We start from the raw sequence: 23,250 nt of genomic DNA, 5'->3' as shown, positions 1-23,250 counted from the left end.
TAAAGGTTGTAACCTGGCTCTCTTCACTACTGCTCTTTCTAGAACAGTTGAGAAATGAGAAAGCAAAATTTTGAACAGCATGTGAAACGCAAAGTGCTTTTTAAAAAGACAATCTAGCCACTGGATTGAAAACGATTCCACTGCATCCGTAGTAAACATCGATTTATATTGCAATATTAAAATAATAAAAGCCTGACCTGGTTCACTACAGCCACTATAACATTTCACAAAGCATAGCGCACTCTCTATTGAAAACTACACGTCTGACTCACGACATTAACGGGATATCCGCCAGCATGAACATTTTAATGTGTTTTCAAAGATCAAGAAAACATCTGATCACAGATTTTTTTATAGACCAAAAAATGGTTATCTAGTGCTTCAATCAAGGTGGACCAACAAAAATAAACACATTAACCATGTTTTAAATCAAGCTGGACTGGCCCAGTGACATACACTCACCGGCCACTTTATTAGGAATACCCATCCACCTGCTCTTTATGCAGCCGGTCCCTTGACAGCAGCACAAGACATAAAATCGTGCAGATACAAATCAAGAGCTTCAGTTAATGTTCACTTCAAACATCAGAATGGGAAACATTATGATCTCAAAGTGTGACTTTCTTTCACTGTGGCATGGGTGATGGACTGGTTTGAGTATTTTAGAAACTGCTGATCTCCTGGGGTTTTCACACACAACAGTCTCTAGAGTTTACACAGAATGGTGCAGAAAACAAAAAAAGCATCGAGTGAATGAGCAACAGTTCTGTGGGTGGAAACAAACGCCTTGCTGATAAGAGAGGTCGGAGGAAAATGGACAGATTGGGTCGAGCTGCCAGGAAGGATATAGTAACTCGTATAATTACTCTTTACAACCATGGTGAGCAGAAAAGCATCTCAGCACGCAACAGCAGAAGAACACCTTGGGTTTCAGTCCTGCAGCCAAGAACAGGGATCTTAGATTCGAGAATAAGTTCCTATTAAAGTGGCCGGTGAATGTAGCTGTCCATGATCATGTGTTCGGGGTTAATGTTCCCACAATGAGAAAGATTATGTTTAAGGTATAAGGTATGAAACTGTAATCATTATAAAAAAAAAAAATCCATAAATTGGATTAAAAATTCAAATGAAAGTAAATGAGTTAGATTTAATTAAAATTAACTTAATTAATAAATTAATTTAAAAAAACTATGGGAAAAATACCTTTTTTTTTTTAAATCTAAAAATCTTATTCCTTTGTGGTTTAAGAGTCTGAAGCAGAAACAACAACAGAACCAGGAATTAATCATTTCAGTTTAGGGTGAATTACACAGACTTAAATTGAGTGCAGACTTCATGAACTTATAATTGATGGTGATGTATGTACTTTAAATACTCGTGTTCAGCACTATTTGATTTCCGTACTGTGATTTCGTAGGGAGAACTTCTTGGCTGCTCTGAACCACTGATTGGCCCTTTTGGTTTACTATGATAGTGCTTTATTGCCTTTGTTTATTCATGACCTAGTCATATGTCTTGTGGCTATTGTTCACCATAGCACGTTTTATATATATATAAGACATCAAAAAGCACCCCACGGGGATGTATTTATATAAAATAATTAATGATTATCCCACGAAATCGAGTCGTACATGAGCTGATAGCCAACGAGGCACGTAGCACCGAGTTGGCTATAAGCCATGTACGACGAGATTCATCAAAATCCGCTTAAATCCATCAAAATCTGTTCACTACTTTGTTAGTTACATTGGAAACAATTAAAAAAAAAATCCTGGATCCAGAAACATATCTGGATTTGCATCAAAATACAATCAATTGTTCCTTGACCCATGCCTCACCTTTCCTCCAAATTTCATCAAAATCTGTTCACTGCTTTTTCAGTTATGTCGTAATAAGAAACACTGTTACTATGTTAGATAAAATAATGAAGTGCATCAGTTAGTTCCTTCGCTGGCAACTGTGTCAGCAGATTATCTCAGAACGCAAATCTTTAACAGTTATTCCACGAAATCAAGTCATGTATGAGCTGATAGCCGACGAGGCGCGTAGCACTGAGTCGGCTATAATCCATGTACGACGAGATTGAGTGGAATAACTTTTATTCTATCCACATTCACTGGATTTTGAGAAACAGAGCATTTTTATTTTTTTGCAAATTCAATAAATAAAACCTTTACACAAAACGTCTGACAAAATCATTTCCGCTTAGAATGTAAACAAGGCGGCGAAATGACAGGAGCAATTTGTGAAAATGCTATAATAATAATTCTTGAAAAATAAAAAAAGAGACGTTCTTACCATCAAAGACTTTCATTCCATATTTTGTAGCTTTTTTTTTTGGTATTTTTGGGGGTTTTGTTTTCGAGTAGTTTTTATTTTGTCCTTGATTGGTTCAGCAACACGCTCTGCCATTTTGTTTTTCTCTACTCATGGTATATGAGCTGATATCCTACGTAGTAGCAGAGTCGCCAATCGGAGCACCCAATTGCTCATATCCAGTGAATGTGGATAGAATAATATAAACTAGTTAACTAAAAGTCAAATGCATCCATATTTGTTCTGCCTTTGTCTCATTTAAATAAGAGCACCAGTGTTATATGGTGTATTTAACATTAATGGAAAAAAAACCCTGAATAAATGCTAATAAAGATGCAGGTCCAGAAGCTGTGGCATGCCCATGGACAGATGTTTGGCCACTCAAGTCACACGAGTCAGTCTGTAAATTAAAACATTAGGTTGAGACACGAGCAAAAAAGTCGACTGAAATGGATACAGATTTAGATTCTGAGCCAGTAACGTTCCCATCAAGCTTTCGTCGCACTGATGAAACGTTGCTGGTTGGCTCTTCTTCCAAGCCTCAATATAATCTGAGAACACAGCAAAGAGCGCACCCGATCAATATTGATTTAATTTCTTACAAGAGTCATTAGTTTGAAGGATGGAGGTTTTGGTAATTGGACGTGGCAGCGTAGGCTGTTTGAATGTGAGGCCCTGTGTATGATGATCGCAGTGCTGACTAAAAATGCGTTCCACTCAGACAGACTCGCTGTCTTGTTTTTCGGGCTTTCTATCAATTACCATCAATTATAAACAACAGCTCTGCTGAAAAATGAAACTTAGATAAGGTTAAAACGGAGTCCCTCAGCTACCTGAGGACGTTATCAGAATGAAATGTGTTCAACAGGTTAGAACATAGTTAGGTTGGAACGCATACTCAATGTGAGTATTATGAAATATGTACAAAATATTTCTAGTACGGTCAAAGCATTAGACTCAGTAAAAAAAATTCCAGGAAGGACAAAAATTTCACTCCTTTAAATCAGGTTTCTTGACTTCATGCGAGATGTCCCTGGACGTCTTTGGTCAGGTGCTCATTGGGAATGTTATGGAAACATATGGTCCTATAGTGAGAAATGTTGAAATAACGTTATGAAAGTAAAAATGTTGAAAACTTTCTCAGATCAAAAAAATAAAAAGATTGAAAGTTCTTGAAAAAAATGTAAAACTTTCAGGAACCATTCTGCTAGTCTAACAAGCTTATCACCGTCTACAGTCGCTACAGCTGAGAGTCGAGCGGTTTTATTATTGAACGTGATGAAGAACTGCCTATTTTCACAGAAAAATTTTTTTTTTACCCGTGACTATCTGATCCATACATTAACTTATTGAAAAACTTGGGCTGATGTGAACCGGACAAACTTTTGCTCAATCCGGTGAATGCATCATGCCCAGAAAATCACATTAATGTCACAGTGTCCAAAAGTTTGATTTCCCGTCAAACTAATAAAAACCAGTGTAAGGAAGTGCTTCCAAACATCAGCAGAAAACCAATCAGATAGTAACATGCAATATTCTCATCGCCGGATGGTACATATTTTAAGATATTTACTTATAGTTACATATTTATAGCGTATATCTGACTCTCTCTCTCCCTGAGGCTCAAAATACTGTCCTGTTAATCTGAGACTGATGGCGGCTCTGACAATATTGTGCTATTTATGCTGCGAGGGCCTCTTAAAAACACAGATCTTGTAGGTGTATTATGTATAGTGGTGTGTAGTTGTGTTATGTGTAGTAGTTTGTGTAGTTGTGTTATGAGTAGCAGTTTGTATAGTGATTTCTGAAGTTGTGTTATGTATAGCGGTTTGTGTACAGTAGTCATATTATGTGTAGTAGTTTGTGTGGTTGTGTTGTGTAGTAGTTTTGTAGTTGTATTATGTGTAGTAGTTTGTGTAGTTGCGTTATGTGTAGTAGTTTTGTAGTTGTATTATGTGCAGACGTTTGTGTAGTAATTTGTGGTTATGTGTAGTAGTTTCTGTAGTGTTGTTTGTAATAATTTTTGTATTTGTATCACATGTAACAGTTTGTGTAGTTATGTGTAATAATTTGTGTAGTTGTGTTGTGTAGTCGTTTTTGTAATTGTTTTTTGTGTAACAGTTTGTGTAATTTATGTAGTTGTGTTGTGTAGTAGTTTGTGTAGTTGTGTTATGTGTAGCAGTTTGTGTAGTTGTGTTATGTGTAGCAGTTTGTGTAGTTGTGTTATGTGTAGTGGTTTTTGTAGTTTTGTGTAACAATTTTTGTAGTTGCCTCATGTGTAGTAATTTGAGTAATTATGTTGTGTAGTAGTTTTTTAATTGTATCATGTGTAACAGTTTGTGTAGTGGTGTTATGTGTAATAGTTTGTGTAGTTGTTGTGAAGTAGTTTCTGTAGTGTTGTTTGTAATAATTTTTGTATTTGTATCACATGTAACAGTTTGTGTAGTTATGTGTAATAATTTGTGTAGTTGTGTTGTGTAGTCGTTTTTGTAATTGTGTTTTGTGCTACAGTTTGTGTAGTTGTTTTATGTGTAGTAGTTTCTGTAGTTGTCTTGTTTGTAATATTTTTTGTATTTGTATTACAGGTAACAGTTTGTGTAGTAATTTGTGTAGTTGTGTTATGTGTAGTAGTTTTTGCAGTTGTGTTTTGTGTAACAGTTTTTGTCATTGCATCATGTGTAGTAGTATGTGTAGTTGTGTTACCGTATGTGTAGCAGTTTGTGTAGTGTTATGTGTAGCAGTTTGTATAGTTGTGTTATGTGTAGTAGTTTGTGGGGTTGTGTTATTTGTAGTAGATTCTGTAGTTGTGGTTTTTGTAAAAAAATTTGTATTTGTATCAAGTGTAACAGTTTGTGTAGTAATTTGTGTAGTTGTGTTATGTGTAGTAGTTTTTGTAATTGTATCATGTGTAACAGTTTGTGTAGTTACATCATGTGTAGAAGTATGTGTAGTTGCGTTATGTGTAGCAGTTTGTATAGTTGTGTTATGTGTAGTAGTTTGTGGAGTTGTGTTATTTGTAGTAGTTTCTGTCGTGTTTTTTGTAAAAAAAATTTTGTATTTGTATCACGTGTAACAGTTTGTGTCGTAATTTGTGTAGTTGTGTTATGTGTAGTAGTTTGTGTAGTGTTAGGTGTAGTAGTTTCTGTAGTTGTGTTGTGTAGTAGTTTCTGTAGTTGTGTTTTTTGTAAAAAATTTTGTATTTGTATCACGTGTAACAGTTTGTGTAGTAATTTGTGTAGTTGTGTTATGTGTAACAGTTTTTGCAGTTGCATCATGTGTAGTAATTTGTGTAATTGTGTTGTGTAGTAGTTTTTGTAATTGTATCATGTGTAACAGTTTGTGTAGTTGTGTTGTGCGTAGTTGTGTTGCTTGTAACAGTTTCTGTAGTTGCATCATGTGTCGTAATTTGTGTAATTGTGTTATGTGTAGTAGTTTTTGTAACTGTATCATGTGTAACAGTTTGTGTAGTTGTGTTATGTGTAGTAATGTGTGTAGCTGAGTTGTTTGTAAAAGTTTTTGTAGTTGGACTATGTGGTACTCTTCACTCCTGCTTGTCCAGTAAAATGCCCCAGAAGGCGAACATTTGTGAATCTGAAGAAGTGATATCATTATAGTCTAGTTAATGAAGCTCACATTTATGTAGTGAAGATGGAGCTTTCATTGCAATCCATGTTTGCATTAATTGAAGTATGCTCTTAAAGCTATACTGTGTAATAACGAAGCAGCTCTTGTCGCTTCCTCCATTGTACAGGATATTCAATTAACGCGGTCTGCTTCACACATACAGCTCTTCCTGTTGGAGGTTTTCAGAGCACTGGGCTGTGACTTTGTCTTGGCTGTGCTCCTGATCAGCCATGCGTTCTGTATAACACCCAGCTCCAAAGCCAAAATTACTGCATTTAGAAGAGCTGGCCCACAGTTGGGTTCTGCGTGGAAGCTGACAGTCACACTCTGTTGTGTCAGCGAATAAAGTCACACACAAATGTTTAACAATGTTAATTTATGTAAATTGGCTTGACTATTCAGTAGGTTGTAATGAGTGCAGAGTGTGTTCTGTGGTCAATTTTCCAAGACATTAGTACACAAACATCTACACATAACACAATCAGTAGGGTAGTGTGTTCAGTGTGTTAGTTTTTCAGTATCGTGGGGATTGGGCACAAGAATTAAATTTAGTAGTAGAGTTAGTCGTATAGTTCGATAGTTAATTGAGTAGTGTGCGAAATAGTATAGTTTTATCATTTGAAAAGTAGTGTGTTCGATAGTAGAGTTTTAGAGTAGTGGAATCAGTACTGTGTTGAGAGTTAGTTTTTCAGTATGTTATGTACTTTGAACAGTAGCATTGTTTGTTCAGTAGTGTAATTTAGTAGTTTGTCGAGTAGTGTGTTCAGTCATAGTTTTATAGTTCCTTGTGTACTGTGTTCAGCAGTATAATTTTATAGTTTGTTGAGTACTGTGTGCAGTAAATAATTTTATAGCGTGTAGAGTGGTATAGTTTTTTTATATAGTTCAGTAGTGTATTCAGTATGAAATTTTATAGTTCATTGAGTAGTGTGTTCAGTAGTGTAGTTGTATAGTTTGTTGAGTAGTGTGTTCAGTAATATAGTTTTATAGTTCGTTCAGTGGTGTGTTCAGTAGTGTAGTTTTATAGGTCGTTGAGTAGTGTGTTCAGTAGTGTAGTTTTATAGTTTGTTGAGTAGTGTGTTCAGTAGTGCAGTTTTATAGGTCGTTGAGTAGTGTGTTCAGTAGTGTAGTTTTATAGTTTGTTGAGTAGTGTGTTCAGTAGTGCAGTTTTATAGTTCATTCAGTAGTGTGTTCAGTAGTGCAGTTTTATAGTTCATTCAGTACTGTGTTCAGTAGTGCAGTTTTATAGTTGGTTGAGTAGTGTGTTCAGTAGTATAGTTTTATAGTTCGTTGAGTAGTGTGTTCAGTAGTATAGTTTTATAGGTCATTGAGTCGTGTGTTCAGTGGTGTAGTTTTATAGTTCGTTGAGTGGTGTGTTCAGTTGTGTAGTTTTATAGTTCGTTGAGTAGTGTGTTCAGTAGTGTAGTTTTATAGTTCGTTGAGTAGTGTGTTCAGCTGTGTAGTTTTATAGTTTGTTGAGTGGTGTGTTCAGTTGTGTAGTTTTATAGTTCGTTGAGTAGTGTGTTCAGTAGTGTAGTTTTATAGTTCGTTGAGTAGTGTGTTCAGCTGTGTAGTTTTATAGTTCGTTGAGTGGTGTGTTCAGTTGTGTAGTTTTATAGTTCGTTGAGTAGTGTGTTAAGTAGTGTAGTTTTATAGTTCGTTGAGTAGTGTGTTCAGCTGTGTAGTTTTATAGTTCGTTGAGTGGTGTGTTCAGTTGTGTAGTTTTATAGTTCGTTGAGTAGTGTGTTCAGTAGTATAGTTTTATAGGTCGTTGAGTAGTGTGTTCAGTAGTGTAGTTTTATAGTTCGTTGAGTAGGGTGTTCAGTTGTGTAGTTTTATAGTTCGTTGAGTAGTGTGTTCAGTGGTGTAGTTTTATAGGTCATTGAGTAGTGTGTTCAGTAGTGTAGTTTTATAGGTCATTGAGTAGTGTGTTCAGTAGTGTAGTTTTATAGTTTGTTGAGTAGTGTGTTCAGTAGTGTAGTTTTATAGGTCATTGAGTAGTGTGTTCAGTAGTGTAGTTTTATAGGTCATTGAGTAGTGTGTTCAGTAGTGTAGTTTTATAGTTTGTTGAGTAGTGTGTTCAGTAGTGTAGTTTTATAGGTCATTGAGTAGTGTGTTCAGTAGTGTAGTTTTATAGTTTGTTGAGTAGTGTGTTCAGTAGTGTAGTTTTATAGGTCATTGAGTAGTGTGTTCAGTAGTGTAGTTTTATAGTTTGTTGAGTAGTGTGTTCAGTAGTGTAGTTTTATAGTTTGTTGAGTAGTACCCACCGAGTTGAGGTCTTCAAACAAGTTTAGCTCGATGTGTTCAACGTGAGGGGAAGGTCGAGGGGGAGGGAGCAGTGTACCCTCCACAGGCCGAGGATTGGCGCTCCCCATGTTCTCTATGGCATTACCTGTGACAGCCGGAGACACAGACACAATGTTAATTCACTTTCATGCAACTTAACTTTAAAAAAATCAAGTGCTAGATTTAATTCCTCATTGCTTGCTGCAGTGTAAGAATCTGACAGGCCAGGTTGGTGTTTTTGTTCACCGACTAGGTGATTGGCTCTTTATACTGGAGAGGTGGGATTTACATTCTAGTCAACATGTTAAGAACTTTGCCCTGCCTAATTCATATTTTTAAGGAGTGGCCTGTCTGTACTCAAACTTGTTGCCGCTATTACCCACAATGCAGTACTATTCTGACAGTCAGATTTGGGTAAAGCCTTTTTCCAGTATGACTGCATTAATGCAGGTTGCATACGTCAATAATATTCTAAAACAGGAATAAACAGATCAATGTATTGTGGATCTGAATGACACTCAGCTTTATGGGAAGTTTTCTCTCCAGTCAGCATCACTAAATTCAACCACCATGGCCATTTGCCACTAATCTCAGCTATACAGTCTCATGCATTAATAAGTAAGACCATTTAAAGCAGCAACATATTTCTTAAAGTTGGCTCCTGCCAAATATTTGAAATGAATATTGCACACTTCTCGACATCATTGTTACAAGCCAAATATTCACTTTGGCACTTACGTGAGAATAATAACGGCTTGTTTGTAATACAGACCATATAATGAGTGGGTTCAAAGAAACAAATATAACCTAAAAGAAGTTCACAACCATGTGTGTAGTACCAAGGAATGCGGTGTGAAATGCTGTAATATTCTGGATGATACCAAACAGGAGTGTTATATAAAACAAGCCCTCTGACTGCAGTCCTGCTACGCCACATAGTACAACAGCAAACATGATGAACTGGGATTGTTCAACCTTATAAGTCAAATTCCGAAGTAGGCTAGGTTTTCCAGCTGAGTGTTCACCTGCAAGGATTGCTTTAGCTTGTTAGGTTGACTTGCTCAGACTCAAGATTGTCCAAGCATGTAGAAATAGCTTTGAGAATGCTGTGTAAGAGGGACAAGTGACATCAGCCTTGTGATTGGTGAAGCCTATGCAAGCTTTGACAAACATTAGCACAACCCACTGTATAGTGAAAGGGAAGAAATACTGGCATGTTGTACCATCTCAGACTTTATAATGCATATTGTGGCACCAAGGCCAATTTTGTCATTTATAATGGGTCAACGATATTACAAAGAAATTTAATCAGACACACACACAAAAATATATCTTCAGGATATATTAAAGAATGGCCAAAATAATTCAGGATATATTCTATCCACATTCACTGGATATGAGCAATTGCGTGCTCCGATAGGCTACTCTACCATGAGTAGAGAAAAACAAAATGGCGGAGCGTGTTGCTGAACCAATCAAGGACGAAATAAAAACTCTACTCAAACAAAACCCCCAAAAATACAAAAAACAAATTATGGAGCAAGAAGACAGAGTGATCTCTATCCCCCGCCCTATATACCAACTATATACCAAGTTTCAAGATATTATTTGTCACATTTTTCAAGTTCTGCTGCAGGAAACCAACCCTACCTTTTTATACTGACCTCAGCAGCCCATGGCATAAACCCACCGGAACCTTTGGTCCAGGTGAGCTAAAAATAAAAATTTCTCACCTTTCTTAGTATCAAAAGGAACATATACATTACTTAATCAACACATGTACCAACTTTCAAGACCGTACCACTCATAGTTTTCAAGTTCTGCTCCAGAAATAAAACCTACCCCTAAGACTAACCTTGGAGACTAAGTCTGAAATTGTTTCCAATGGAAACATGAAAAATTAAAATTTCTCAAACTTCTTAGTATGAAAAGGCACATCTACATCACCTTGTTAACATGTATGCCAAGTTTCAAATACATATCATGAATAGTTTTGGATATATGCTCCGGAAACGAACATTGCTCTTAGAAACTAAGTCAAAATCTATTTTTATGTAAACATTTGAAAAATACTTTTTTTTTTTCAAAAATCCAAAATAGCTAAAGGCACCAGTTCACAAGTTGCTTGAAATGTATACAAAGTTTCATGAAGATATCTTCAGTAGTTTTAAAGATATGGCCCAGAAACGAAAACGTGACCGGACGGACGAACAGACAGAACCTGTTTCTATTTCCCCCGGCCAAACAAAGTCTGAAATAATGAATAATAAATAACAAAAGTATTTGATGGTAAGACCGTATCTTTTTTTATTTTTCAAGAATTATTATAGCATTTTTCACAAATTCAGAGGCTCCGACTTGGGAAATTACAAAGAGGGAGATTCTCCCTCTCTGCGAGTAGCTCGGAGGGAGACAAGTTTGGGCGCCGTAGGCATGAAGGTGAGTTGTTTATATATATATATATATATATATATATATATATATATATATATATATATATATATATATATATCTCCTTCTCACCCCCGGCGGGGGGGTGGGGGGTGGGGTGGTATCCATGTCATCCTCAAGCTCGGGTCCTCTACCAGAGGCCTGGGAGTTTGAGGGTTCTGCGCAGTATCTTCGATGTTCCTAGTACTGCACTCTTCTGGACTGAGGCTTCAGATGTTGTTCCTGGGATTTGCTGGAGCCACTCTCCCAGTTTGGGGGTTACTGCCCCAAGTGCCCCCACTACCACGGGGACCACACAACCCTTGACCTTCCACATCCGTTCCAGCTGCTCTTTTAACCCTTGATACTTCTCAAGTTTCTCATGTTCCTTCTTCTTGATGTTGGCGTCAGCTGGGATCGCCACATCTATCACCACCACCCTCTTCTGCTCTTTGTCCACCACCACTATGTCCGGTTGGTTAGCCAGGATCTGTTTGTCAGTCTGGAAGCTGAAGTCCCACAGAACCTTGGCCCTGTTGTTCTCAGTCACCTTCTGTGGTATGGCCCATTGGGACTTGGGTACTTCTATTCCATACTGGTTGCAGATGTTCCTGTATACTATCCCAGCCACTTGGTTGTGCCTCTCCATGTACGCTGATCCAGCTAGCATCTTACACCCCGCTACTATGTGCTGGACTGTTTCAGGGGCTTCTTTGCACAGTCTGCATCTTGGGTCTGATCTACTCTGGTAGATCCTGGCCTCTATGGCTCTTGTGCTTATGGCCTGTTCTTGTGCTGCCATGATTAGTGCCTCTGTGCTGTCTGTCAGTCCTGCATTATCCAGCCACTGGTAGGATTTCTTGATATCAGCCACTTCCTCTATCTGACGGTGGTACATGCTATGTAGGGGTTTGTCTCTCCAGGTTGTCTGTTCCTCCTCCTCCTCTGCACTCTCATCAGGGTTCTGCTGCCTGAGACATTCACTTAGCAGTTCATCCTTTGGGGCCATCTTTCTGATGTATTCTCGGATTTTCGATGTTTCATCCTGGACCATGGTCTTGACGCTCACTAGCCCTCGGCCTCCCTCTTTCCGCTTAGTGTATAGTCTCAGGGTGCTGGACTTGGGGTGGAACCCTCCATGCATGGTGAGGAGCTTTCTAGTCTTGATATCTGTGGCTTCTATCTCCTCCTTTGGCCAGTTTATGATACCAGCGGGGTATGTGATGACTAGTAGTGCGTACATGTTGATGGCTCGGACCTTGTTCTTACCATTCAGCTGACTTTTCAGGACCTGCCTTACTCTCTGGAGGTATTTGGCTGTGGTTGACTTCCTTGTGGCCTCTTCATGGTTTCCATTAGCCTGTGGAATGCCAAGGTACTTGTAGCTGTCTTGGATATCACCTATGTTGCCCTCTGGTAGGTCAATCCCCTCAGTCCGGATGATCTTGCCTCTCTTTGAGACCATCCGGCCACACTTGTCCAATCCGAATGACATCCCTATGTCATCGCTGTAGATCCGGGTGGTGTGGATCAGCGAGTCTATTTCTCGCTCGTTCCTGGCATACAGCTTGATGTCATCCATGTAGAGCAGGTGGCTGATTGTTGCCCCACTACGGAATCGGTACCCGTAGCCGCTCTTCATGATGATCTGACTGAGGGGGTTCAGGCCTATGCAGAACAGCAGTGGTGAGAGCGCATCTCCTTGGTATATGCCGCACTTGATGTTGACTTGGGCAATGGGTTTTGAGTTGGCCTCTAGGGTTGTCTTCCACATTTCCATTGAGTTCTGGATGAAGGTCCTTAGGTTCCTGTTGATCTTATACAGTTCTAGACATTCCAGTATCCATGTGTATGGCATTGAGTCGTAGGCTTTCTTGTAGTCAATCCAGGCAGTGCACAGGTTGGTCTGTCTCTTCTTACAGTCTCGGGCGACTGTTCTATCGACCAGTAGCTGGTGCTTGGCTCCTCTGGTGTTACTGCTACTGTTAATTCCTTTCTGTGCCTCGCTCATGTATTGAGCCACATGCTTACTCATTTTTGCCACAATGATGCCTGACAGGGCCTTCCATGTTGTGCAGAGACAGGTAATTGGCCGGTAGTTGGATGGGATGGGATGGAATGGCGGATAGAACGCGATTGTCAGCTTCGGAAAAGAAGTGAAGGAAAATAGCAAGTGATGCCCAAAGGAGACGGTCGATGGTGAATATCGGCACAGCAATCGACAAGTGGAAATCGCATTCTATCCGCCATTGCTGATAATCTGTGCCACGTCACACGTGACGTGGTACACAAGAAGGGGAACCTGACGATGACATCACGTTTCACTACCGCGCGGAAATTAAAAGGGTAGGTGACTTTGGTCGCAAAATTAATATACTTGTCGTTGTCAAAAAATTATGTTTGATATATCATTTTGAAGCTAAAAGATTTCTCTGTCTAGTCATGTTGTCATAAAATATATTGTATTTTATGCCAAAGAATACATCCAATGGTGGAATGGCACTTTAATGTCAATAATGACTATTATAAACTGCCAATGGTAGACCCTCTGATGATCATGTTCTTCTAATAATATTCTAAATCTAAGTTAGTAAAAGTCAGACAAAAAAAGTCAGACAAGTTCGTTAGAGTCTAACGTCTGGTCTGGTGATCTAACCTTGTCAGATATAGGGTCGTCTTGCTGCCGTCCAAAATAGTCCACCATTCATCCCTGGCGACCATCGCAACAGGCGATCCAAACTTTATCTTGGTGATTTTCTGATATTTTTTCTTCGTAGTTTGGCTTTCGCCATTTCCACCAACGGAACTTCATTTCATTATCTCATTCAAGAGAACATAAAGTTAAAGACGAGCAGGCGATAAATGCAGATGAAATGCAGGCGCGAAAAAACAAAAAAATGGTTGAGTGTCGCAGGTTTTCTCATTCTCTCGCGTGTATCATTAATAGCGCCATCTGTATGCTTTATCGGTAACTGCTAAGACATTGGGTGGGCTCAAGTGTGTACCCTGCGGCGTACCAAATTCGGCTCGATTCATATGCGCGCTTGATCTGCGCGCGCATGCTTCCGGCATTCACTCCAATCCCCTCGTTACGCCGATCGGTGTACCGACCAGGGAATCGGCATATACCGCGGGGTACACACTTGAGTCCACCCATACAATGTCAGATACATGAAAAGCGGAAAGTCAACTATTAATTTTCGTCAACATAAACGTATCAAGTTATATATTTTTTAAACTAATCATGTGTAGTAAGGGGGGGGGGCGGCACGGTGGTGTAGTGGTTAGCGCTGTTGCCTCACAGCAAGAAGGTCCGGGTTCGAGCCCCGTGGCCGGCGAGGGCCTTTCTGTGCAGAGTTTGCATGTTCTCCCTGTGTCCGCGTGGGTTTCCTCCGGGTGCTCCGGTTTCCCCCACAGTCCAAAGACATGCAGGTTAGGTTAACTGGTGACTCTAAATTGACCGTAGGTGTGAATGTGAGTGTGAATGGTTGTCTGTGTCTATGTGTCAGCCCTGTGATGACCTGGCGACTTGTCCAGGGTGTACCCCGCCTTTCGCCCGTAGTCAGCTGGGATGGGCTCCAGCTTGCCTGCGACCCTGTAGAACAGGATAAAGCAGCTAGAGATAATGAGATGAGATGTGTAGTGTGTGCATGCGGGAGATTTTTATGCTGTCAGCAGGAGGTCAGGAAGATTTTCTAAATGTTCCCTAAAGCGGGAGATCTCCCACCCACGGTGGGAGAGTTGGAGCCTCTGCAAATTGCTAGTGTCATTTCACCGATTTGTTTACATTCTAAGCAGAAGTTATTTTGTCGGACATTTTGTACAAAGATTTTATTTATTGAATTAGCAAAAAATAAAAATGCTCCGTTTCTCAAAATCCAGCGAATGTACACGCCTCATTGGCTATCAGCTCATGTATGACTCGATTTTGTGGAATAACTGTTAAGTATATATCTCAAACAATGGCAAATAATATAATCTCAAATAATAGGGAATTGTTTTTTAATTTTATATATATATATATCATTATTATCTCTAGCCGCTTTATTCTGTTCTACAGGGTCGCAGGCAAGCTGGAGCCTATCCCAGCTGACTACAGGCGAAAGGCGGGGTACACCCTGGACAAGTCGCCAGGTCATCACAGGGCTGATACATAGACACAGACAACCATTCACACTCACATTCACACCTACAGTCAATTTAGAGTCACCAGTTAACCTAACCTGCATGTCTTTGGACTGTGGGGGAAACCAGAGTACCCGGAGGAAACCCACGCGGACACGGGGAGAACATGCAAACTCCGCACAGATAGGCCCTCGCCGGCCACGGGGCTCGAACCCGGACCTTCTTGCTGTGAGGTGACAGCGCTAACCACTACACCACCGTGCCGCCCCCATTGTATATATATATATATATATATATATATATATATATATATATATAAATAAACAATTCCCTATTATTTGCAAATTCCATTACCAAGTTCGCCTATTGCATTTACCAAGTGAAGGCTAACATGTCCTTCTTCCTAGACATTGCATCTTTTCAAATTCGGCTTGAACATCACAGAGCAGTTGAACACATTTACAGGAGAGTGCTAATTGCTCCATTTTATATAAATGAGTCACCCAAAGCCGTGAATAGCTAGTCTCATGCTAATAAACAAAGAGGAAAACAAGGCCATCCTTCCCACGAACAAAGTAGGTTGTGACAGCATTGGTACTCAAAAAGACAATCCCTCAAAAATAGGGCAAAACTTTAGATGTCTGCTGAAAATTTATGTATAACACATTTAAAAAGCTGATATTTGAGATTGTGTTGCTCTTGGCTGAACATGCTCTTGGCTGTAGAAATGAGTGGCACAGTAAAACTCACGCAGACAAATGTTGCTGTTGAACATGTGCAGGATGCGCAGGCACTCCTGCAGCTGGTTCCCACTGCCTTCACAGTTACACCACTGAGACACCTCCGTACTACTGTTACTCACGTAGTTCGGTGTCATGATGGTACCTGCCAACAAGGAGAGAGAGAGAGAGAGAGAGATGAGAAAGGTGAGATACAGAAGGTATAGAATTTAAAAAAGACAAAAAAACACACTTGAAATGAAGGACAGCGAGAGAAATGATGGGCTAATCAGTCAGGCCTCCATCTGGGAGAATCTGCAGTTCTCTTGGTCCTTGGCTTTAATCATGTTAACACGTGCAGCCACATTGTGTCTCATTTATGTGACACATCTCTGACTAATTTCATTAAAGCGCCTGATGTCCTGGTAGTTCAGGTCCATGTCATATTGGGGATTCAGTACAAACCCTTGAGGCTGCCAGGACATTTTCCTAATTACTGAACCTGTGTAATGGCATATTGTCTCAGAGGAAATGTATTCAGTAATCGGATATTTTTCAGCTCAAGACAAACATGTTAATTTCACTGAGAGGAATACATGACCTGGCAATAATCAAATATTTTACAGATACCAATAAGGGAGCTGAAATTTTATCCACAGAAAATCTTTTTCCATAAAATGGCACTTTCAGTTTCTGGTCAAAAGATTACAAATGCAGAAAATTTGACCAAAGTTTCACCCGTGGATTTTTTTTTTCACCACAAGTCTGAAAGATCACCTGAAAGCAAGGCATCCTGATTAATATGAAAACCATAAACAACAGCTTTAACATCATTCATCTTTAGCAAGTACTTTGTCCTGATCATGGATCCAGACCCTGTCCTGGGAACACCGGGTGTGAGGCAAGTTTATCTAGTTATTGTTTTGCATGCATCAGATGTTCACTTTTATGATAAGGTTACAGGTAAGCTTGCCTTCTGATGACTTTTCCATGCAGATCATGTTTGTACAAGCAATGCTGCAGAGTAGAAGAGTGCACCACCACTCCTGTTCCAGCTAAACCTTCCTGCATGTCCTTAGTCTCATACGGGGATTTTGCTTTGCCTTTGTGGCCAACATACAGGCAGTTTGATCTGAAAGTTTTTTTGGTCTTCTAGATGTTTCTTTCACTTCCACAACCTACCTTCCGGATCCTGCTTTGGCTTCCACAATCTACCTTCCAGATCTTGCCTTTATTTGCACAATCTACCTACCAGATGTTGCTTTGACTTCCACAATCTACCTTCCAGATCTTGCCTTGGCTTTCACACCTTACCTTCCAGATCCTGCCTTAACTTCATCACTCTCCCATCCAGATGTTGGCTTGACTTCCACAACCTACTTTCCAGATCCTGCCTTGACTTCCCCAACCTACCTTCAAGATTTTGCCTTGACTTCCACAACTTACCTTACAGATCTTGCTTTCACTTCCACAACCTACCTTCCAGATCTTGCTTTCACTTCCACTTCCACAATCTACCTCCTATATCTTGCCTTGACTTCCCCAACCTACCTTCCAGATCTTGCCTTGACTTCCACAATCTGCCTTCCAGATGTTGCTTTGACTTCCATAATCTCCCTTCCAGATCTTGCCTTGACTTCCACAATCTGCCTTCCAGATGTTGCTTTGACTTCCATAATCTCCCTTCCAGATCTTGCCTTGATTTCCACAAACTACCTTCCAGATCTTGCCTTGACTTCCACAACCTGCCTTCCAGATCTTGCCTTCACTTCCACAACCAACCTTCCAGATCTTGCCTTGACTTCCACAACCAACCTTCCAGCTTTTGTCTTTACTTCCACAAACTACCTTCCAGATCTTGCCTTGACTTCCACAACCAACCTTCCAGATCTTGCCTTGACTTCCACAACCTACCTTCCAGCTTTTGCCTTTACTTCCACAAACTACCTTCCAGATCTTGCCTTGACTTCCACATTCTACCTTCCAGATTTTGCCTTGACTTCCACAATCTACCTTCCAGATCTTGCCTTGACTTCCACAAACTACCTTCCAGTTTTTGCCTTGACTTCCACAACCAACCTTCCAGCTTTTGCCTTGACTTCCACAACCAACCTTCCAGATTTTGCCATGACTTCCACAAGCTACCTTTCAGATCTTGCCTTGACTTCCACAATCTACCTTCCAGATATTACTTTGACTTCCACAACCTACCTACCTGATCTTCCCTTGACTTCCACAATCTACCTTCCAGATCTTGCCTTGACTTCCACACCCAAATTCAGGGTGGAATGCAGGGTAGAATACACGCTGAATATAATGCCAAGCCAACACAGGGCACCATGTACACATACATCCACACCTAAGGACATTTTGAAGGATCAAATGCGGCTTGTTTTAGGGAGTATGCCTTGTGGCATGTTTTTGGGACATGAGAGGAAAACAGAGAATACAAGGGAAACCCATGCAGACATGAGGAGAACGTGAATTTCCACACAAACAGAGCCCAGGATCAAACTGTGGCTCCTGAATCTATGAGGCACCAACTCTACCTGCTGTCCCAACATGTTGCCCATATTAGGTTCAATTTTTATGTAATTTTCTCTTGTTTATTGTCAGCTCAGTTTTGTAAAGTAATGGTTTACTAGGGAGACTTGCCTTTTCATTTCCTTGTACTTTCTCAATTATGTTTTAATCAATAAGTTAAAATTATTAGTTTTTACAATTTTCAAAAGTATAAAGAGCAAAGTAAATTATTACAGAATCAAAAGTTTTTGCGGGGTTAATAAAATTTTTTTTTGGTCCAGCACCCTGAACTTTTGGCCAAAATTCAGGCTCACTTTGCACTTAAAACCATCCGGCTTTCCTTTGCATAAAACCAAGAAAAATCAGTACTTGTATTTGTCATTTCTTTCATTTCTATTTTGTTTTAGTTGAGTTTTTGCAACAGTTTTAACATGCACGTAATCCAAGTAGAATTTGTATTCCTCCTACCTGCTTGGTTCTTTGATGTGAGCTTATTTAAAAGAGACTCAGGATGGATTGTTGCATTTGAAGTTTGATTGCTTATGCTGAGTTTGGGTCAAATTTGACTTATGCTTTTTCAGCGTGTTATTGTCAGAACACATCTTGAGGAAGGATTGACTCTTGAGAAGGAAGACTCACTGTATAATTTCAGGAGCACCTATAAATAACACGGTGTGTTGTGGCATTACATTTCCTCTGCTGGGTATCTCTACTGAATTTACATATTTGTATGTACATTTTTTACATATAATCTACATATTTTTTTAAAGCCGCACTTCTAAAATTAATGTGTGTGCACAAAACTCCTCACCAGGACAAATACTCTTACATGAGAATGTTAATAATGAAGCTTGGAGTTAATAAATGTATAGTATTTATCTGAATGCTTCATCACGTAGGTAAATGCTATCGAGATAGTTTCCTTAAATCATTTGAAAGAACACTGAGTGAAAGCTCATACGCAGTCCACTTACACACACACACACACACACACACACACACACACACACACACACACACACACACACACACAGACATATATATCTGTGTCAAACTGATTTACTTGGAGCACAGTGATGCGGAGCATCTGTGCTCAGTTTGTGTAAACAGGCAAGGACCCGAGGCTGCGGTCTTGTGCTGGGCCATCACAGGGCATTTATCAGCGCATGATTGCTCACCGATCAGTCCAGCGTACGCCTTCAGGCAGACAGCTCCGCTCTCACGCAGACAGCCTAAAGGGGAGTAAGAAGAGGGCTGGCAGTTCTGCTGGAAATCAGCCAGTCTAGACCTAAGAGAGAGAGAGAGAGAGAGAGAGAGAGAGAGAGATTATCAGCATAGAAGTTAAAGCTTTGATGCTGTATATAAAAGAAAAATAATAACGGACCAAAAACAGAACCTTGTGGGACACCGGTTTATATAGGATTTACCTATAACATACTATATTTGTCAAAAAAAAAAGTAATAAAATAGTTCTGTGTGTATCACTGTGTGAGTCCATGCATTTATGTAGGTGAACAACCACCTGCACAAGTCATCACGGAGGCAATAGCTCTCCAGGTGCAGGCAGTTGGGTTGTGCGTCTTTCTCCTCATAGGAACAGGAGGGGACGATGGTCTTCCTCCTCCTCTCTCCACATAATGGTTCGGTGCAAGAGCAGAAAAGCACACCAAAACTGTATTCTTCAGGCACACGCTCCAGAAACTTGCGCAGTGCCCGGTGGCACTTCTGTCTGTTGCAGCGATCTGAGCCTGCCACCCGCTTGGTGCACGCCAGCACATACTCTGCACGTAGGGCACCACACTTCTCGAACAGCCCACAGTCCTGAGCTGCCTTTAAACACTGGTTCTGTCCATCTACTGGAAACGAGGGCACTGAGGTAGAGAGGGAAAGATGAAGGTGTGAGATGACTTGTGAATTAGAGCACGATAGAGTCAGCAGGGTGACAGACTGGGCATCAGACACCTTTTCGGTCCAGTGCCGCAGAACACGAGGACCTGAGAATGATGGAATATAACAGTTTTGCTTTTAGCCTTTAGGGTGTTTTATAAGATGAATGGAATTCAGATACAATGGTCCATTGTTCCACAATCATTAAGAAAACAGATATACTGAGTTACCGTTTTATTAGGTGCACCAATTTTGTACCTACACTTACGCGCCCGTGGCTTGGAATTTATCATGGCTGCCCTGAAATAAACCTTGAGGCCAATTTTAATCTTACAGCTTCAAAGCAAATCCAAAATCAACCCCTGACAAGGCTAAGTCCCATAATAACAGCACAAAACTTTAGGCTATTTCACAATCATAATATGCATGGCCAGCAATTGGACTGACTAACATAATAGCTAGCTGGCAAAAATCATTTTATACTTCTGAGCTGTTACTTGCATTACCATCTCAGGTGGTGACAGCCCTTTTCAATTCTCTTTGAATCTCTGCTCTTTTCACAGTCGTAAGTCTCAGCAAGGCCCAATCAGATATGAAGTAGCTAAGCCTATTTAAAGGCTTCTTTTAAAGGTTCTACTGTATTTTCCTCATGTTTCATACATTCCACAAGGGGAATTTAGAGGCCGGGTTCCCAGAACCCACTCAAACCACCATACCTTGCCAGGGCCAGCTATAACAGCTCATAAAAGTCCACAGACCACCATTATTCATAAACTAAAACAAGGTTTTGGTGAGAATGGTGACAGTCTGCTTTCAATAAATGGACCATCTCAACATCATAGCCCACTGATCGACTGGCTGAAATCACCCATGTGGTAAACAACAACATGGTATCACATGATTGTCGTAATTATGTGCCAGATTATATGTGAATGTGTGTGTGTGTGTATGAGATGTCCTGTAATGGACTTAATGTGTTCCTAAGAATGAACGAATCAACAAAAATGCAAAACAGTTAGCTGAACTAGCTGTAACCTGACACTATGACGTTTAACGTTACTATATTTAACAGTTATTCCACAAAATCGTGTCGTACATGGGCTGATAGCGCCGAGTCAACTATAAGCCATGTATGACAAGACTGAGTGGAATAACTGTTTTATTCTATCCACATTCACTGGATTTTGAGAAACAAAGCATTTTCTTTTTTTACAAGTTCGATAAATAAAAGCTTTATACAAAGCGTCCGACAAAATCATTTCCGCTTAGTATGTAAACAAACTGGCGAAATGACAGGAACAATTTGTGAAAAATGCTTTAATAATACTTCTTGAAAAATTAAAAAAAGATGTGTCCTTATCATCGAATATTTTCATTCTATATTTTGTTGCCTTTTTTTTTTTTTGTATTTTTTTTGGGGGGGGGGGTTCTTCTTCTTCTTTAGGTTTTTTTTGGCGGTTGGCAAACCAACGTAAAGGTGCATTACTGCCACCGACTGGGCTGGAGTGTGGAACAGGAGATATTGGGAGAAAACAAAACAAAAAACTATATTCTTTAAGCTATTTCTGTTTCTTTTAAATACTTGATAATTTTTGGGGTTTTGTTTTCAAGTAGAGTTTTTACTTTGTCCTCGGTTGGTTCGGCAACACGCTCCACCATTTTATTTTTCTCTACTCACGGTATATGAGCTGATATCCTAGTAGTGGAGTAGCCAATCAGAGCGTGCGATTGCTCATATCCAGTGAATGTGGAAAGAATAATAATCACTGAAACAATTAGATCTGGAATTTATACCATATATATATATATATATATATATATATATATCTTTGTGGATCCAGAGCCCACCCCAGAATCACTGGGCATGAGGTGGGAATACAGCTTGAATGGGACACCAGACCATTGCAGTATCTATATTTTCAGCTAGGGGCAATTTATTTTTGCCAACCCACCTACTGGTGTGTTTTTGGTAGGAAGCTAGGGATGAAACTCCATACATAGACCCATGCTTCAGGATCAAACCAGGAACCACAGCACTGTGAGGCACTAATGTTACCCGCTGTGCCATCATGCTGCATTTAGCATGTTAGCTAATCATAAATAGATAGCTGCTGAGAAAGAATGGTATTAATGGTTTTTCCATCCTGAGCAAGAAGCTGTACATGAAACACACACAGGTGCAACTACCATGTCAGTGTCACCATTAAGAATAGTCCATCATCTGAGTAATATATGGCTAGAGGTGATGCTGTCAGTGATCAATGGGGTAGAGGAGGGCTGACACAGCGCACATAGCAATAGACAGGCTTCCTGTCAGTAATAGCAGCCCTACAAAGTGCACCTACAGTTGTGGTCAGAAGTTTACATACAGTGGCATGAATGTCATCTTGGATATGAATGTCATGGCAATATTTGGGCTTTCAGTCATTTCTTTCAACTGTTCTTTTTCTGTGGCAGAATGATTGTACAGCATACAGCTTTAATAAAAAAAAACACTAGAATTTGGTGCACAAGATTGAATTTTCTTTGGGTTTTCTGAAATCAACACAGGGTCAAAAATATACATACAGCACACCTAATATTTGGGTAAAATGTCTCTTCGCAAGATTCACCTTGACCAAACATTTTTGTTTACCATGAACAAGCTTCTAGCAGAATTCTGGTTGGATATTTCACGACTCTTCATGGTCGAATTCAATTAAATTTGTTTTTTTTTCTTGGCATGGACTCGACTTATAAGCACGGTCCATATATTTTCAATAGGGCTGAAGTCAGGACTTGTTTTAAGCTTAATGTTAGCCTACTTTATCCTCCACAACCAGCTCTGATGCGTGTTTGGGTTCAGTGTCCTGTTGTAACTCCCAAGTACGAAGTCGTGTTCAAGTTTCTGATGGTTTATGCTGAAGAATTCTGAGGTAGTCCTCCTTCTTCATTATTCCATCCACTCTGTGCAATGAACCAGTTCCACTGGCAACAAAACAGCCCCAGAGCATGATGATCCTACCACCACCACCACCAGCTGGTACAGTGTCCCTCTGTACATGGTGGTCATTCTGGCCAAACAACTCTATCTTTCTCTCATCTGATCATACAGCTTTCCTCCAGAAGGCTTTTTCCTTGTCCATGTGGTCAGCTTCAAACTTTAGTTCAGCTTGAAGGTGTCAATTTTGGAGCAGGGGGTTATTTCTTGGATAGCAGCCTCTTAGTCCATGGTGATCTGAACTGTAGACAGTGATCCATCAGCTTCCAGTTCATGGCAGGGCTGGGCCATGGTGGTTCCCAGGTTGTTCCTGACCATCCAAACCAATTTCCTTTCAGCTGAGGGTGACCGTTTGGGTTT

The 23,250-nt window shown here is 40.0% G+C and overlaps 1 protein-coding gene across 1 annotated transcript in view; it reads right to left on the bottom strand.

Moving 5' to 3' along the window:
• Window positions 1-23,250, bottom strand: part of gfra3 (GDNF family receptor alpha 3) — a 139,326-nt gene that overhangs the window by 2,633 nt on the left and 113,443 nt on the right. The window contains exons 4-7 of the mRNA XM_060910759.1: window positions 19,546-19,894; window positions 19,202-19,311; window positions 15,532-15,666; window positions 8,208-8,332 (exon numbers count right to left, since the gene is read on the bottom strand). Coding sequence (XP_060766742.1) covers window positions 8,208-8,332; window positions 15,532-15,666; window positions 19,202-19,311; window positions 19,546-19,894 — 719 coding nt within the window. The remainder of the gene's footprint in view (window positions 1-8,207; window positions 8,333-15,531; window positions 15,667-19,201; window positions 19,312-19,545; window positions 19,895-23,250) is intronic.

This window comes from Neoarius graeffei, chromosome 2, assembly GCF_027579695.1.
Source record: "Neoarius graeffei isolate fNeoGra1 chromosome 2, fNeoGra1.pri, whole genome shotgun sequence".
NCBI classification, from domain to species: domain Eukaryota; kingdom Metazoa; phylum Chordata; class Actinopteri; order Siluriformes; family Ariidae; genus Neoarius; species Neoarius graeffei.
The sequence above is the reverse complement of the archived record's forward strand: the minus strand, read 5'-3'. Positions and strand labels throughout refer to the sequence as shown.